This window comes from Leptopilina heterotoma, unplaced genomic scaffold (genome assembly GCF_015476425.1).
Source record: "Leptopilina heterotoma isolate Lh14 unplaced genomic scaffold, ASM1547642v1 Lhet_135, whole genome shotgun sequence".
NCBI lineage: Eukaryota > Metazoa > Arthropoda > Insecta > Hymenoptera > Figitidae > Leptopilina > Leptopilina heterotoma.
Window position 1 is genome coordinate 221,347 of NW_025110854.1, and position 17,232 is coordinate 238,578.

A 17,232-nucleotide genomic window follows, 5' to 3' on the forward strand; every position below is an offset into this window, starting at 1 on the left:
CAGGGTCAAAATCAGTCAATTTCAGTAAATAACAATCCTTTACGTGATGATCAGCTTGAGTTTTATTTCTGAAGGAATCGTTTGTTCGTAATTTAGAGTTGATTTTTGTAAATACTCTCCTATTATTTACAGTAATTCCATTTACTTCGCATCGTTCACATGTACAAAATCCAGTATGACCTTTGCAGCCCTTAATAAAAGATCTTGCTGGTGTATCGCAAACAAATCCTTGGAACTGTACCACATATAATGTCTCCTCTATTTCTATACCATTTGTTAAAAGACTATTCATTTCTTCCACAAACTGAAAAAAAAATTCTTTTGCAGAACCTGGTTTTGAATTGCCTCCAAACAAAGCTATAATAAAGGGCGATGATTTATAATCTTTATGATTGACAATTCCTAATATAGGCCATAACTGTTCCTTAGAATTATTGAAAATCTCCATTCCGTCCACGTTAACAATTATGCAAATTTTACTTTCAATATAAACTGATGGATTAATAATTTTACGCAATGAGTCAGCAATACCAAAATATGCAAAGCATCCAAGTTTTCCTCTCGCACTTTTCATAACACGTATATCGAAATTTGTCTTTGAATTTGATGGAACAAGAGTAGCTACTGACTTAGGTAACTCGCCGTGACCAGATTCTTTTAAATCTATTAACAAATGTTCTATGCAATTTCGCGTTAAATTTTTCCTGAACTTTATGGCCCAAACATTCAATCTAGTTCTTAAATTTTCCAATGAATTTATGTCTTGATTTACACATATCGATTGTGAAATATTAGAAGAACACTCAGATTCGTCATTTTCTGCAGCATTATCCAGTACATCATCATTATCGTCGAATTGATCGTTAAAATCTTCAAGATATTTCAAAGAGTCATTTATTCGATCATCAATTTTATTATCTTCAGTGCGATCGTCATTATTATCGATGTTATTACTATTATTATTAAAAATTAATTCTTGAATAGCTTGGGGAGTTTCAGAACTTTGAATTTGACAAGAATCATTATTAGTATCTTCTATGCGTCGTTTTTTATTATTAACTTCATAATTTGTTGAAATTTGACTTTTCATAAAAATAAAATCCGACTTGCTATTATTTTCACTATAATTTCCTTCATATGAATTAATTTCACTATAATGCGAAACATTATTAAGCTCACTAACAGTTCGTTTTCTTTTATTGACGATAGATTCATTATTTTCCTCATAACAATTAGTTCTTGAAATACGTTTCATAAAACGATATTTTTTCGTTCGGTCATAATTAGACATTCTTTTTAAGTATCTAAAAGAAAAATAAATTACATTTTATTAACATTAATTATTATTAATTTAATAATATGAATAACTGTAAAATTAATGGCTATCTAAAATTATTATTATTATTTATATATATATATAGCTCAACTTACGACAATAAAAATTTTCGAATCAAAAAATTTTAATTTGACAAGCGATACAATTTTAGAAAGACACCAATTGTTTTTTTACACATAAATTGATACATGAATTTTGTTACTATGTAAACAATTGAATAAAAATTTTGACAAACGAAAAATCCAACGTTACTATGCAAACAATTGAATACAAATTTTGACAAACAAAAAATCAAACGTCAAATTATTTGAAAGGAAGCAGCAAGAATCATTTTATCCAAAAGTAAAATGAATACTGCCAATAAGTTCGCGCTTTTAGAGTTCCCAAAGAGCTCCGTAAATTTAAAGAAATTTAAATTTTTTAAATTAAAAAAATGTGTCGAAATTGTGCCTTTGTCTTGGGTATTTTATACAAAAAAATCACAGGAGTTACGTTGTAAATACCCAGGAGAAGAGGATTACTCAAAGGTTGACATGTGGGTAAAGGAAGGAATTGATCCTTTAGAAACCTGGAAACACTTTCCAGCAAATATGATTAAAGAAGCTCGTAAGTATTATATATTTTTCAATTATTGTTTAAAAAAATATATATATACGCATTTATTTTGCAATTTTTTTTCTTACACTTTAAGGTTATTTTCATATAAATCGTTAAATAAAATGGAATGGTTTTCTTTATATAATTAGTTGCATATTCTAATTTTATTTCTTAATATTTCATTTCATTTCAAATTTTGTTACTATTTTTAAAGGAGACTATGATCAAGCAAAGAGGAGATACGACAGAATGTGCTTGGATGATGCGGTTGAGAGCAGCAGTAATACTGAGTTTGAAAATCACGTAGAAGTTCAGGAAAAATTGGAAGTATTATCTCCAGAAAATGCAAAATCAATTTTACATCAAATTCAAGGACTCAAAAAAAATGATGACATCCAAGTTTCAGGCATAAAGAAATTAATAATAAATTTTGTTCCTTTAATTAATAATATAATAATATTTAATTTTATTATTATTTAATATTTAATTATTACATTTCCATTATTTAAATTTTGTTTTAGCTATTCAAGATTTGCAGTCATCCAGTGAAGCTTCTACACCTGAAAAGAGACCAAAGATAAAGGCAATCGAAATCCTAAAACCAGGAGTGCCAAAAATCCCGGAGAGTATGTTATGTTTCTAACTATTTTTTATAACCTTTAAACTTTTGAAATTATTATTTATATATTTATATTTATTATTTATTAATATTATTTTATTTTTTATGAAATAATTACAATAAATTATTAATTATTTTTTATTTTACTATAATATTTATTAATATAAATAATAATATTATTTTAATACATATGATTTTTTAAAACTAGATAATCGATTAACAAATGTGGTTAACTTTTCATCTTCAAGTGAGGATGAGTTTAAGAATCAGGTTTCTCCAAAAAAAGCCTTTCTTCTAAAATTAAAAGCAAGTACCTGTTATAAATGTGAAAATATTATTAATTTAAAGTAGTATTTATCTTTTGAAATTATTTTTAAGTCTTTTTATTATTTTATTATTATTTATTACTATTTGTTATAATTTTTATTAGTATTTATCAATTATTTATTACTATTTCTTAGAATTTATTATTATTGTTATTATTATTTTTATTATGTATTACTTATTAATATTTCTTATTATTTATTTTATTTATTATTATTACTTTAACTCTTTAAATTTAACGATTTTAAAATTTCCTGATTGGTATTTATATTATTTAATCAATTTTTATTAATCAGCTAATTCATTTATTATTAACTTATTTTAATAAAAACTTTTTATGTAAATAAAAATTTATATTCCAGGAAAGTCGCTTTTTAGGGATACAAGGATTCACAAGAAAAATAAATTTGGGGAAGAATCGAAATTCGATTGTGAAAGCTCATCAAGCTCTAGTGAATCCGAAGATTCACCTATTTCAAAATCAAACATTCAAAATTGTAAGGAAGTTTTTGATATTATATATTATAAGATCTCAATTTACTTTTAATTGTTTGCGTTTTAAATTAATTGCAGTTACTGACATAACTGACTTTATCGAAAGTATATGGAGAAAAGATTAATGGGATACATAGATGGAAAATTTTTAAATCTGTTACGTCGAATCCAGTATGATATTAGTCAACGAACCCAAGAAATTTTGAAAACGGTGAATCAGGTTGGAGTTGGATCCCAAATTAAATCTTTTTTAGAAAACCCTTCAATGGATGAGCTTCCAATTGAATCATTGGAAGATTTTCTAAAGTTTGACGAAAAATTAAAGAATAGCACAGATTTGCAAGATAGTTTGGTAAATTTAAAAATGTTAATTTATAATTTTTAATTTATTATTACAGTCACTTAATTTTTTAGAGTGAAAAAATTCATATTTACAACAAATTTCGTTCTGTCAAATTTTTCTGGAAAATTAATAACTTTAAACTATACTTAAAATTATTTGTTTTTTTTATATTTTTAGAAAACTCAAATTTTGCGAGATATAGCTGGTGCAACAAATTTACGCGATGCTGTAAAATCCATCATGCCCAAAATTATAAAAAAAGATGTGCAGCAAAAGTATTCCGGAAAAGGAAAAACGATAAAGGGGAAGGGGAAATTGAATTATTCCAAAACAAATACGTTTTCCTGTATTAAAGGTAATTTCGAAATTTTTTCCCTGTTAAACTAAAATTTTGTCAATTGTTTTTACAAAATATAGAAAATTAAATTAGTTTTGAATCCTTATTAATTAAAGTTACTCTCCAAATTAAAGTCACTGTAGTTTATTTTTTATTATAATTGACACTTATTACATTTTACAGCTGCAACACTTTTTAAACTCGAGGAAACGAAGGAGAACGATTTGAGCAGTGCCATAGGAATATGGTTGTCCCAAGCTGGAGACAGGGAAGGAGGAAGAAAAGAGAGAGCGTCAACAAGTAAAGAATTGCCGACAGAGAATACAAATATCGAAGAAAATCAAACTGAAGATGGAGAAATTACAGTTGAGATGAATGTGAATGAAAATGTCTGATTACTTTAATTCATTTAAATTCATTAAAATTATTTAAAAAAAAATTATAATTATTATTGCTATAATATAATCGCATTATCATTAAAATTATGTTACAATTATGAAAGAAGTTTGCTTGTTAATTAATTAATTAATTATGTTAATTTTCACTTAAAGAGGATTAAATAAATAATGAAAAAATGTTTGACAATTTGGTGTTATTTCTTAAGTTGTAATAATAATTATTATAATAATAAATAATAATAATTCTAAAATTTTTTAATAAATTTCTTTAAATTATTTAAAAATTTAAATAATTTTTAAATTCAGGCAAAATTTTTTTAGTTATTCAGTTTTATTGATTTTTTATTATTTATTATATTAGCATATGTTAGGCTAAAATTTGGCTGCTGTTAATGGGCCAATAATTATTGCCAATATTTAACAAACAATAAAAATATTTAGGTTAAGATTTGGTAAAAAATAATGGGCCAATAATCACTGTCAATATTTAACCAACTGTTTAAACATTTACGTTATTGTCTGGTCGCCAGTAATGGGCCAATAATTAATGCCACTATTTATCCAAGTGTTCAAATTCTTATATTGACATCTGGACGCCAGTAATGGCCCAATGATTACTGCCAACGTTTGACCATAGAATCCATATATCCAGACAAATTCTTGGTTGCCAACATTGGTCCAAATATGGTTGCCCAGTATTGGTGACGACGTGATCATCCCAAGTATCTCCCAGTGATAAACCCATATTGGGAATAAATATTAAGCCAATAAATATCCCAATCTTGGGCCATCATTACGCCAATGGTCACCATTGGCAAATTTCCCATTGGGTGACTGCGAATTCGTAACCTGCGACACTACAAAACCCCCAAGTAAGTAGTTTTCAATGATTTTAAAGTGAATTTTAAACATTTGTCTGCCATATTGGATCCACCATTTTGAATTTTGAAAAACTGACATTAGATTCTTAATCAGCAACCCCGAAAACCCCGGATAACGATTTTTAGACGAATACGATAAGTTTTTTCAAAAGTCGTCCGCCATATTGGATCCGCCATTTTGAATGTTAAAAAACTGACATTGGATTCTTAATCAGCAACCCCGTAAACCCCCGAGTAACCAATTTTATAAAAATCCATTCATTAATTTTTATGTTAATGTGAATTTTCTTGACACGATTTTAATTCTCTGGATAAATTATTTATAAATAACCATAACTTTTGTAATTTTTAATTATTTGTCTGGCCAGTTATGGATGTCTTTATTAGTACCATTAACTTGAAGTTAAAATACTTTTCAGACCTTAAATGAGAAAAAAATGTTGTGTCCAAATTTTCTTGATTTTCGTCCTTCGTTTGTTGAATCAACCATATAGTAAATCCAAATCTGGCAGGGTAGCTATCTACGTAGTTATAGTTTTTTACGTAGATATGCTTTTTAGTAAGGATTCGTCGCGATTTTTCTCTTAATTAATTAGCACATCTACAGTTTTGCATATTTGCAATGAAAAACCATTTTCGTGCTATTTCAACAACCAGAAAAAAGAGAAGTAATGAAAACGAAGTTCCTGAAGTAGTCAAGTCTAAAAGAAGACACATGTTTCTAAGGAAAAAAAGAATGTTGTGTCAGGCTGGAGTCCCATGGCAGCGTTTTGCGTTGCGTTTTGTAACTAGGCCATGAGTGCAAATATAGCAAACATATATATCTCCATCTGTCTCACACTCATTGCCTAGTTACAAAACGCAACGCAAAACGCTGCCATGGGACTCCAGCCTTAGGGTGGAGTCCCATGACAGCGTTTTGCGTTGCGTCGTAATGGGAAAGAAAAAGACGCAAATATACGTTTGCTGCATTCTCTCTCATTACAACGCAACGCAAAACGCTGCCATGGGACTGCGGCCTTAACCCCTGTAGCGCATAATATTCATAATATCACTAAAGATATCCAACGAAAACATTTTCGTGCAGTCATAAAATTAAAAAGGTATCAGTCTTGAATTGTATAAATAATTGAACAACAAAATAAACAGGGTTTGCTGATTAAAAATATAAAACTTATGGATTTATTTATTTACATTTAAAATACAGGATGGCCACTGGATCGGTAGACTGGTAAATTACAGTGAATTTTTAAGTTTTTTTTCAATTTTTCCATGTTTATGGAATTTTGAAATTTTGTTTAAGTCACTGCTAGATAACAATTTGAAATTGATATGCGTCTCATCTCTCATATCGCTCGCATGTATGAGGTTTCTTTTCGCACTCGTGCCTTCTCTGATACAGACAGATGCGTCCTCATATGAGACGCATACGCTCGCATGTCTTAAAGGTGCAAGATGCATGAGGCTGAAATGCGAATCTCGTGTGTTTTTTAAGGATTATTTATGATAAATATATTGTAAAAAATTAAATACAAAAAACTAAGGTTAAATTTAAAAATGTTTCATTAAAATTTTTTATTTCAATAATATAAACATGGCATTAATACTGAACATTTTTCTCTTAAGTCTTAAACATACATAACCTCCTAAATAACCTATAATAAACATTAACTGAGATCATAATTGGTAATAAATATAAACTTTTCAACACGAATTCAACAAAAGTCAACTGTATAATAATATAATAAATTAACAACTTGGACTGCGTCTAAGAGCCTTTCTATTCGAAGCAAATCAACTTTAAATGCCCTTATTCGATATGACTGTTTTGTTACTTACTGCTTCAATTTAAAACAAAAGTTTAAATATGCATATATAATTAGTATTATTTTTATTTTACCCTACTAAAAATAAAATCAGGAATCGTCATGAATGGTCAGAATTTCTGAACATTCCTGAACAGTCTCACCACTTCTGACGTTTTCGAACGTTTCTCACCATTCCCCGGCTGAAAATCCTTGCTCAAGATCATACGTAAGAACATGTGCAAGAACGTTGATAAGATGATCTTGCACACGAACTTGTGTATGTTCAGCCCAAGGATTTGGAACAAAGAACATGTGCTAGAACATGCATAAGAGTCCATACCGAGAGTAAGTAAAACTATCTATTAGACTCATGAACTTGTACAAATCATATACATATAAGTTCATGTGCAAGATCCTGTACAATTTAATTAAAAACTTTAAAGGCTGCGCAGTAGTTTTCTATGGCTTCTGCAGCTGCGCAGTTATTTTTAGATCGTATATGTGGAGAGTGACTAAAGACAATGTTAAAAATTTCCTTCTATTTTGCATAAATAAAAAAGTTAATAAAAGATAATAATAAGATAATATTATTAATTATACATGAACTTATACACGGAAAAACCTTTGAGAAGTCTGCCTTCCCACTGTCACAAAATTTCGCTTCTCACTGCATGGAAAGTCTGATCGCCCGCCACTCGGTGCGTAGCATTACCGTTTTCGATAGACAAACTTCCCAAAAAGTTATGAAAATTACAACTGGGTACGTTGGTCACCCAGTTTGGGAGTGCAGATGAACAAGTTTAGTGGTGGCGCTGACGCATAAGTTTCGGGTGAGCAGACTGCTTAAAGGTTTTTTCGTGTACATGATCTTGTACAAGTACACAAGAGAGAACTCGTGTTTTTCGTTATCTTGAGTTATATTTGCAAGAACATTTACATATTCTTGTATATGTTCATTGTTCCAAATCCTTAGGCCGAACGTGTTTAAGTTCATACAAAGTACTTGTCAATGTTCTTGCATAAATTCTTACGTATGATCTTGTACACGGTTTTTTGGCCGGGTCCTAACCAACTACTTTTCAAGCTCCTCCCACTTTACTCCCACCATTTTCGAAGCTGTGACCATTTCTGAAATTCTTGACTATTTCTGAAATGTGTGAACACATAACCTATAAAAATTTTGGTACATCTTTCTAATTTTGGTAAAGTCTCATGAAAATTTATATATACATATAAAATCTTTCAAATTTATTTTTTACATTTTAGAATACATTATTCTATTATAAAAATTGTTCTTTTAACTTAACAAAAGTTCTCATTTTTCAAATTGGTATAATTATTGAATTAATTATACAGCAAAAGTAGGTAAATAAATCAAAACATTCGGACCATTCTTTTAACATTATTTAATATATTTATTTAATGTATATTTATAATATATTAATTTAATATATGTATATTTACTTGTAATTATTTAATATAGTTAATTAATAATAAATTTTGTTTCATAATATTAGTAATTTACTATACCAGTCAGTACTTATTATGAGAAGTATTTGCATTTTAATTGAAATACAGTTATATTTAAATTATTATTAATCATTAATAGAATAATTTCTTACTATAATGATTATTAATAATTTAAATTTAAAATTTATAAAAATTTCAATATTGCATTAATAATTCATTATTATTATAAATTATAATGTTAAATTAAATTAATATTGAATACTAAATTCATTTTAAATGCAGATATATAATAATAATTATTATTAATCTGTATTCCCCTACTGAAAACCCCTATGTAGGATCCTACATAAGATCTTACATAGAATACTAACTATAAATTTATAAAAAATCCTAGAATGATTGTAAGAATCTACGTAGAAATCCATAAAAAAGCACATATGGATTTGGCACAGGATTTTTTATGAGAATTGATATAGGAACGCGCATTCGTGTTACTGGATAAAAATCTACATCTTAGTATACCTACATCTTTTCTGACATAATTTTGGTGTCAATTTCCTATGTCAATTTCCTTTGTCAATTTCCACCATACTTACCAATATAAAATCTTACAAAAATTCTTAGTTAAAATCTTACTTAATAATTATTAAAAATTTGTCTATATAGAATCGTAGAAAAATTCCTACATAAAATCTTACTTAATTATTAAAAATTTACCTATATAGAATCATACCAAACTTCCTACATAGAATCTTACTTACCCTATTAAAAATACCCACATGGGATCCTACATGGGATCTTACGTGGGTTCTTATACAAAAACCTGTATAAAATCCCAGATCCCACGTAAGAATCCACATGGGATCCCATGTAAAAGCACATGTATATTTGGGACACGATTTGAAACAGGAATTCATGTGGGAATTTGAGTTTGTGTATATCTACATAAAAATCCACATGAATTCCTATGTGATGTATACATAAAGGATTCTATAAAGGATTTCATATGGGTTTTCATGTTTCATATATAAGATTTCACATAGGATTTCACAAAAGATTTAATATGTGATTACATTAGGGATCCATTGTGAGAATTTTCAAAGAATTAAAAATTATTTAATTAAAAATTAAATAATAAATTGTATTAGCATTTCAAATCATCAGGAAGAAAAAAAATTCGATAAATTGAAACACTTCTTCTGAGCTATAAACTCTCAGTTAGGTATATAGTGTTAAAAAATCATGTTAACAGGGGGAGAAGTCGCTCTCGACACCTGGCGGTGAAAGTATATGAACTGTAGTATTCTGTATCATTAATAAAAAAAACCACATGAGATTCTATGTAAGATCCCATGTGGAAAATTATATGGAAAATAATATACGATCTCACCTGGGATTTCATATAATTCTCATTCCTATGTAAAATCCTACGTAAGATCTCATATGGTTTCATATGCGGGAAATAACATAGGAAATTACATGGGATCTTACATAGAATCTCATGTGGTTTTTTTTATTAATGACACAGAATACTACAGTTCATATACTTTCACCGCCAGGTGTCGAGAGCGACTTCTCCCCCTGTTAACATGATTTTTTAACACTATATACCTAACTGAGAGTTTATAGCTCAGAAGAAGTGTTTCAAATTATCGAATTTTTTTTCTTCCTGATGATTTGAAATGCTAATACAATTTATTATTTAATTTTTAATTAAATAATTTTTAATTCTTTGAAAATTCTCACAATGGATCCCTAATGTAATCACATATTAAATCTTTTGTGAAATCCTATGTGAAATCTTATATATGAAACATGAAAACCCATATGAAATCCTTTATAGAATCCTTTATGTATACATCACATAGGAATTCATGTGGATTTTTATGTAGATATACACAAACTCAAATTCCCACATGAATTCCTGTTTCAAATCGTGTCCCAAATATACATGTGCTTTTACATGGGATCCCATGTGGATTCTTACGTGGGATCTGGGATTTTATACAGGTTTTTGTATAAGAACCCACGTAAGATCCCATGTAGGATCCCATGTGGGTATTTTTAATAGGGTAAGTAAGATTCTATGTAGGAAGTTTGGTATGATTCTATATAGGTAAATTTTTAATAATTAAGTAAGATTTTATGTAGGAATTTTTCTACGATTCTATATAGACAAATTTTTAATAATTATTAAGTAAGATTTTAACTAAGAATTTTTGTAAGATTTTATATTGGTAAGTATGGTGGAAATTGACAAAGGAAATTGACATAGGAAATTGACACCAAAATTATGTCAGAAAAGATGTAGGTAATCATATTGGAATCAACGTAGATTTTTATCCAGTAACATGAATGCGCGTTCCTATATCAATTCTCATAAAAAATCCTGTGCCAAATCCATATGTGCTTTTTTTGGATTTCTACGTAGATTCTTACAATCATTCTAGGATTTTTTATAAATTTATAGTTAGTATTCTATGTAAGATCTTATGTAGGATCCTACATAGGGATTTTCAGTAGGGTCGTATTATAGTTTATGAAACATTCCAAATTGTAAAGTTAAGACTTAATTTATTATTGATTCAAATAATAATGTTAATTTTTATTAATTCACATAACCTATTATGACTAAATTGAAATATAATTAATTAATAAAAATTATTTAACAGTTTATTCTGATTTATTGATAATATTGGTAATTGAATTTTACTATTTTACAGTTGCTCTTTATATAGACAGTTGAATCCAGAAATATGTAAGTCGGTTCGGTAGTCGCAGTCGTTAGGGCAGTTAGTTTAGGCACTAGGTTAGGTCATGCGTCGGGGTTCGATCCCCGTAGAGTCCAAATTGTAATTTAATTCCGGGAATTAGTTTCAAGTTGTTCCGTATGTAAACAAACTAATATTAATTAATAAAACATATTTTTTAAAATTAATTTTTTGCAACTTTTTGCATATTGTTTAAATAAATAAAACAGAAATGGCATAAAAATATGGTCAAAAATGAGATACAAATGGTCTCAAATAGTCACCAATTATGGGCGGGGTCAACAAAGAGGAGGGGATAGTAGCAAACTTGTGACCACTTTAAACTTCCTCCTGATCAGTTGTGATAGATTTCTGACGAGATCCATCCAGAATCGTAAGAAAACTGGATTAAAGTGGTCAGGCGGCCTGACCATTTGTCTGACCATTCCTGATTTTATTTTTAGTAGGGTACTTTAAAATTCAAAATTTTAGAAGTACAATAATTTTTAAAAAAGTGAAATATTTGTTCTACAGTTCCATTGTTGTCTTCTCCTTGAGCCGTCCTTCAAATGTAAACAGACGATTTTAACTGTTTATTTTTTATTTTTCGAAACGTTTCTAATGAAACAATAATATAATAAATAAAAAAATACATATGTGTATATGTCGTAGACAAATAGAAAAATCCGTCATTTAGCTAAATGCCTACACTGAAAAAAATTCTGTGTGGCTGCCACATGTGTGGTGATGGCGATTTCCATGCTCTCTATTTTTGTCAGAGGGTTGGAAAGACCGAGTCGCAAATCCGCAACAGATGGAAGTCCGGGTTGTCAGTCCAGGTCTCCAGGAGGCGCTGAAGGTGGTATTGGTTGTTGGATATATTTTAAGGTTCGATATTGTCATGTCGTGGAATGATATTTCAGGAAAGTAAATGTTGAGTCGAGTCATCGTCACACTGTGGTCAAAGATTAATTTTATGTAAATTTTACGAAATTACTTGACAAAAAAGTGTCTTTAAATAAATTTCCCGCCAAATGTGAAAAATCGTCCCAGCTCCCTGACAATTGTTTCGTTAGGTTCAAATGCCAGATCGGTTATTGAATCCGGATTTGGAACTCGATCATTTTGGTTACTAAAAAATCTGTCCGCGCAAGCGCGGACACATTCTCGTCCGCGCTTCGCGCGGGGGGTCGCTTCGCTCGCAAGTTTCAGCGCGCCTCGGGGCGCGCGATTATTGATCGTCGCGCTTCGCGCTCCGTGTGTTGTTGCGCGCTTCGCGCGCAAATGGCTCGCCGGGGTCTGCAATTGTTGTGCATTATTTATGTTCTTGTTTCCTATTATATGTTTCATAAAACAGTTTTTTTTTCTTAAAGTTACTACGACTTTAAGGATTACATTCTCATCACATGTTTTAGTTTGCTGATGATTGCGATATTAAGTGAATTTAAATGTATATTTTTGGTCTTGATGATTAAAATTGTAAAGTTATTTTTAATTATACTAACTCTCTTAGTAAAAACATGATTTGCAGAAGCAGCTAAAATATTTTTAAAGAATTAGTATCAAATTTTTTGTGTAGTGTAGACCGGAGCGTAATGACTAACTTTTCACTCTTTGTTTATTTACTCAGACATTTTTGTTTTAATTAAGTGTTTATCTCCTAGAAAAGTTACTCTGGTATATTACTTTCTCATATATGATGAGAATGTAAAAAACCATTTCCAACAAGATAGGACCAAAAATTGAAATGTAAAAAGGGGTCACACCAGCGCAACTGTATTAAAAAAATTTCATTGATTTTCTAAAATGTTATATCTTTTATGAATATATTTTAGTTATAACATTTTAGAAAACCAATAAAATTTTTTTAACCCAGTTGACCTCGCCTGACCCAAAAACTTAAAAAAAAATTAAGTTTCTATGAAAAAATGTTGTAGAGAAAAGTTGTTTGTATTTTTCTAATCGAAAGTAATATAAAATTAAAAATATTGAAATTTGAAAAAATTGAATTTTCAAAATTTTGAAACTACTGTAGTTTGTGTAGTTTTCGACGAAAATGGCTGGCTAACGAACTCGATCTGTATTTTAACAGTAACTTTGTGCATGCAAAGTTGCAAGTTGATGCAATAAGTTTTTCAAGAGTTATCGTAGACACCATTGTGTCTACAGACAGACACGAAGACAGACATACAGACAGACACTTTTTCTAGACCATGTTTAACAGACTCAGGGGACCCCAAAACGTCGAGATTTCAAGAAATTAGCGAAAGTCAATTTTCGACCAAAACTAATACTTTCTCATGTGATAATAATGTAAAAATGATTAAAAACAAAAATATATTCAAATAGTGCAATTGAAAATAAAAAAATCATATTTCGAATTTTATATCGGTTAACCAGAACTCAAAAAAAATTTGTTTAATTTAGAAATACTAAAAAATTAAATTTTTAATAACTTTAAAAAAAAAATTTCTGAGTAATATGTAAAGCAATATTTCTAAACAATGTTGAGAGACAAAAAAAATATTTTAATATGAAAATAAAATTTTTTAATTCTAGATAAACCGTTTGGCTAAATCTGGCCCAAAAACTTAAAAAATATACCTGGCCCAAGAACTTAAAAAAAAAAAAAAAAATTTATAACTTTTTTGTTTTTTGTTGTACTGAAAAGTGTCTAAAGGAAAAGTTGTTTGTTTTTGTACCAAATTTAAGGAAAAAATTTTTAAAAAATATTTTTTTGAAAATTGTAAAAAATACAAAATTTTGAAAATTTCAAAATTTTGTATTTTTGTTGTTTTTTGACGAAATGGGCTGCCCAACGAACTCAGGCTTCATTTTTATGGACTAAAAAAGTGTGCCAAATTGCAAGACGATTCATAAAAATTTATTCGAGTTATCGTGGCGACAAATTTTTCTACAGACAGACGACAGACAGACAGACAGACGGACAGACACTTTTCTAAAAACCATTTTTTTGGAATCAGGGGGTCATGAAACGTAAAGATTTAGCAAAATTAGACATTGCTCAAAATCGCACAAATCCAAGACTTTCTCATTTTTGATGAGAATGTAAAAATTGCATCAGTTTTACACGAGCCGGGGCCATTATCGGACACGAAGTAATGACATGGGCCAATGATCGTCTGTCCTCACCACAGTCACAGTGGATTTCTTTATTCCAATTCATTCTCTCAAAATGGTTAGAAGTAAATGTGTGTCCCGTACGAAGTCTAGTTATAATATTTATCCAGCTTCTTGGTAACAAAAAGTCCTCAAACTCAAAGTCTTTTAGATTTGTATGAAACTCTCGAGAAGTATCCGTGTCCCGTCAAATCGCTGATACCTATATAGCACGGGGGTGACACTGGTGCAGTTTCCCATTAGAATAAACTAACCTGAGAGTTGACCGTCGCCACTGGTGGCGCTGGCTGGTTAGTTGGCCGATAATGAGTGAAAATGCATTAGAAAAAAAAGAAAAATTTATTTTAGAATCAATAATATTAATTTAATGGTATTTATTTGTATATAATATTAATCCAGTATCTTTTTAGCATTTTTTATAATATTAAAAACTTAGAAAAAGTGTTTAACATTTTATTTATAAAGAAAATTGTGCAACAATTCATGGCGGGAAATTTAAATTAAATACTAAATAATATTATAATAAATAAATTATCAAACAAATTTTTATTTATACTGTAAAATATTATTAAATAATAGTCAGTAGCAATAATTAAAATAATAAAAAATAATTATAATTTTATTAATTTAAATTTCCCGCCATGAATTGTTGCACAATTTTCATTATAAATAAAATATTAAACGCTTTTTCTAAGTTTTTAATATTATAAAAAATGCTAAAAAGATACTGGATTAATATTATATACAAATAAATACCATTAAATTAATATTATTGAATGTAAAATAAATTTTTCTTTTTTTCTAATGCATTTTTACTCAATATCGGCCAACTAACCAGCCAGCGCCACGGTGGTCACCAGTCAATAGTATGGTTAGTTTCAACTCGAGAGTGTCATCACCCCCGTGCTATATAGGCCTAAGCACAACTGTTCGGTTTCGGGAGACGGTTTCGGGGTATGTAAGATTTACATACATTTTGAGGTTAGGAAGCCCATATCCCGAAGTCGTCTCCCGCACCCGACTCAGTTGTGCTTAGGGCTTATCTCAAGATTGGTGCAACATCGTATTGAGCACGCCGAGATTTTAGTTCGGTGTATATGCGTGTCAGCTGTGAGGCGCTATGCTCTCTCAATTCGGGGTCGCTGATTGGACGAGAAACCAGTGTTGTAGCCTTTTATCGCGGTGAGGTAGTGTTCCCTTGAGAGCTGATCTCCCTTCCGAAATCGGGATAATACTTACCATCTGATCTGTGTGGTAGCGATATTCGTAGGTAAGGTATAGCGACACAGAATTTTTTTCAGTGTAGGCGTTTAAGGCCTAAGCAAAACCGCTTCGCGAACGCAAAGCATGAGATAGACAAGGACAGAGATCCCTGGTAAAAATTTCGGACTAATTCCGGATTAAATATGGACAAATAAGTACGCAATAGCCCGAAAATGGTACGAAAAAGGTCCGAAAATGATCCGCGCTAATCTGATATCAATCCGAACAAAAACCTGAGTCCAAAAACACTCCGGAGTATTCCTGAATGTCTACGAATTCAGTCCGTTATTAGTCCGCAACAATCCAAATTTATGACCGATAAAGAATTCTTCTAAAATAAGTACGGAATTATCCGATATCAATATGTAAAGAATACGGAATCAGTTCGCAACAATCCGAATTTAATCTAGTTTAAAAAACTTAACGGTGTTGCGCAATTTCAAACAGTGGTCGCCTTTTAAAAATGGCTGCTTGAACGTAAACATAATTTGAAAAGGATTTTTCTCCCAATTTGGACAATTATTGCAAAATAGGGAAAAATACCAGTTATCCTGAAATTTTGTTCTTTCATTTGTGCACAAAAAATTGAAAATCCAATATAATACACGACATCAGGAAGTAAAATGAGAAAATTAGATGTGCCCATTAGGTGCTACCCTCTGGTGACTTTTTCCTATTTTACTTCCTGTCGTTGTAAATCTAAACAAATCTTTTACTTCTTGCGCGCAAATGAAAGATAAAATATTCAGGATATCTTGTATTTTCTCCGATTTTCCAATAACTGTCCGAATTGGGAGAAAAATCATTTTCAAATCAAGTATACATTTGAGCAGCCATTTTTAAAAGGCGATCACTGCGGAAGACCATTTAATTCGTAAAATGTCCGAAGCAATCCGAACTCTGTAAGCAAGAAATCCAATATTAGTCCGCAACAATTTGAAATTAAGTGTTGAAAAATCCTATTCCGAAACAAGTACGAAACAATCCAAAAACTGTATGCAACGAATTCGGAAATTGTCTGCAACGATTGAGATTTAATCCAATTGAAAGACATAATCCGAAACAATCCGAAATCTATATGCTAAGTATCCGAAAATTGTCTGAAATAATCCGGATTTAATCCAATTAAAAGGCATAATCCGAAACAAATACTAAACAATCCGAAATATGTATGCAAAGTAGGCTCACCACCTTTTCCAGACGTTTCAGCCGGCCGTCTATGCATTACCGAAGGGAGGGGGGTGTCAACACATGGGAAACAAGCTTTGTTTCAGCCGGCGAAAACCGGCCAAGGTGGCAGCCCTAAATGCAAAGAATCCGGTAATAGTCAGCGGTAATCCGAATAATATCCGATCAAAACACCCCAGTCCGAAAAGAAGTCTTATAATAATATGGAATATGTAAATATATATATATATATATATATATATATATATATATATATATATATATGGGACATTCCACGTCAAC

At 30.0% G+C, this 17,232-nt stretch overlaps 2 protein-coding genes across 2 annotated transcripts; both read left to right on the forward strand.

Annotated features, from left to right (window-relative positions):
- Positions 1-1,510: 1,510 nt before the first annotated feature.
- On the forward strand, positions 1,511-2,864 carry LOC122497693. Its single transcript, XM_043604956.1, has 3 exons — positions 1,511-1,942; positions 2,148-2,559; positions 2,761-2,864. The coding sequence occupies exons 1-2, from the start codon at positions 1,684-1,686 to the stop codon at positions 2,411-2,413; spliced, it is 525 nt and encodes a 174-aa protein (XP_043460891.1). The 5' UTR covers positions 1,511-1,683; the 3' UTR covers positions 2,414-2,559; positions 2,761-2,864.
- A 395-nt stretch (positions 2,865-3,259) lies between these two features.
- On the forward strand, positions 3,260-4,446 carry LOC122497634. The gene is made up of 4 exons (XM_043604872.1): positions 3,260-3,373; positions 3,450-3,723; positions 3,892-4,069; positions 4,235-4,446. The coding sequence occupies exons 2-4, from the start codon at positions 3,481-3,483 to the stop codon at positions 4,444-4,446; spliced, it is 633 nt and encodes a 210-aa protein (XP_043460807.1). The 5' UTR covers positions 3,260-3,373; positions 3,450-3,480.
- The last annotated feature ends 12,786 nt before the right edge of the window (positions 4,447-17,232 follow it).

Bases quoted from the DNA above. Each gene is read 5' to 3' on its own strand.
- LOC122497634 (XM_043604872.1), top strand. From the start codon at position 3,481: ATGGAGAAAAGATTAATGGGATACATAGATGGAAAATTTTTAAATCTG. The intron at 3,724-3,891 runs GTAAATTTAAAA...TTATATTTTTAG, and splicing joins CAGATTTGCAAGATAGTTTG to AAAACTCAAATTTTGCGAGA. The intron at 4,070-4,234 runs GTAATTTCGAAA...TACATTTTACAG, and splicing joins TACGTTTTCCTGTATTAAAG to CTGCAACACTTTTTAAACTC.
- LOC122497693 (XM_043604956.1), top strand. From the start codon at position 1,684: ATGAATACTGCCAATAAGTTCGCGCTTTTAGAGTTCCCAAAGAGCTCC. The intron at 1,943-2,147 runs GTAAGTATTATA...CTATTTTTAAAG, and splicing joins AAATATGATTAAAGAAGCTC to GAGACTATGATCAAGCAAAG.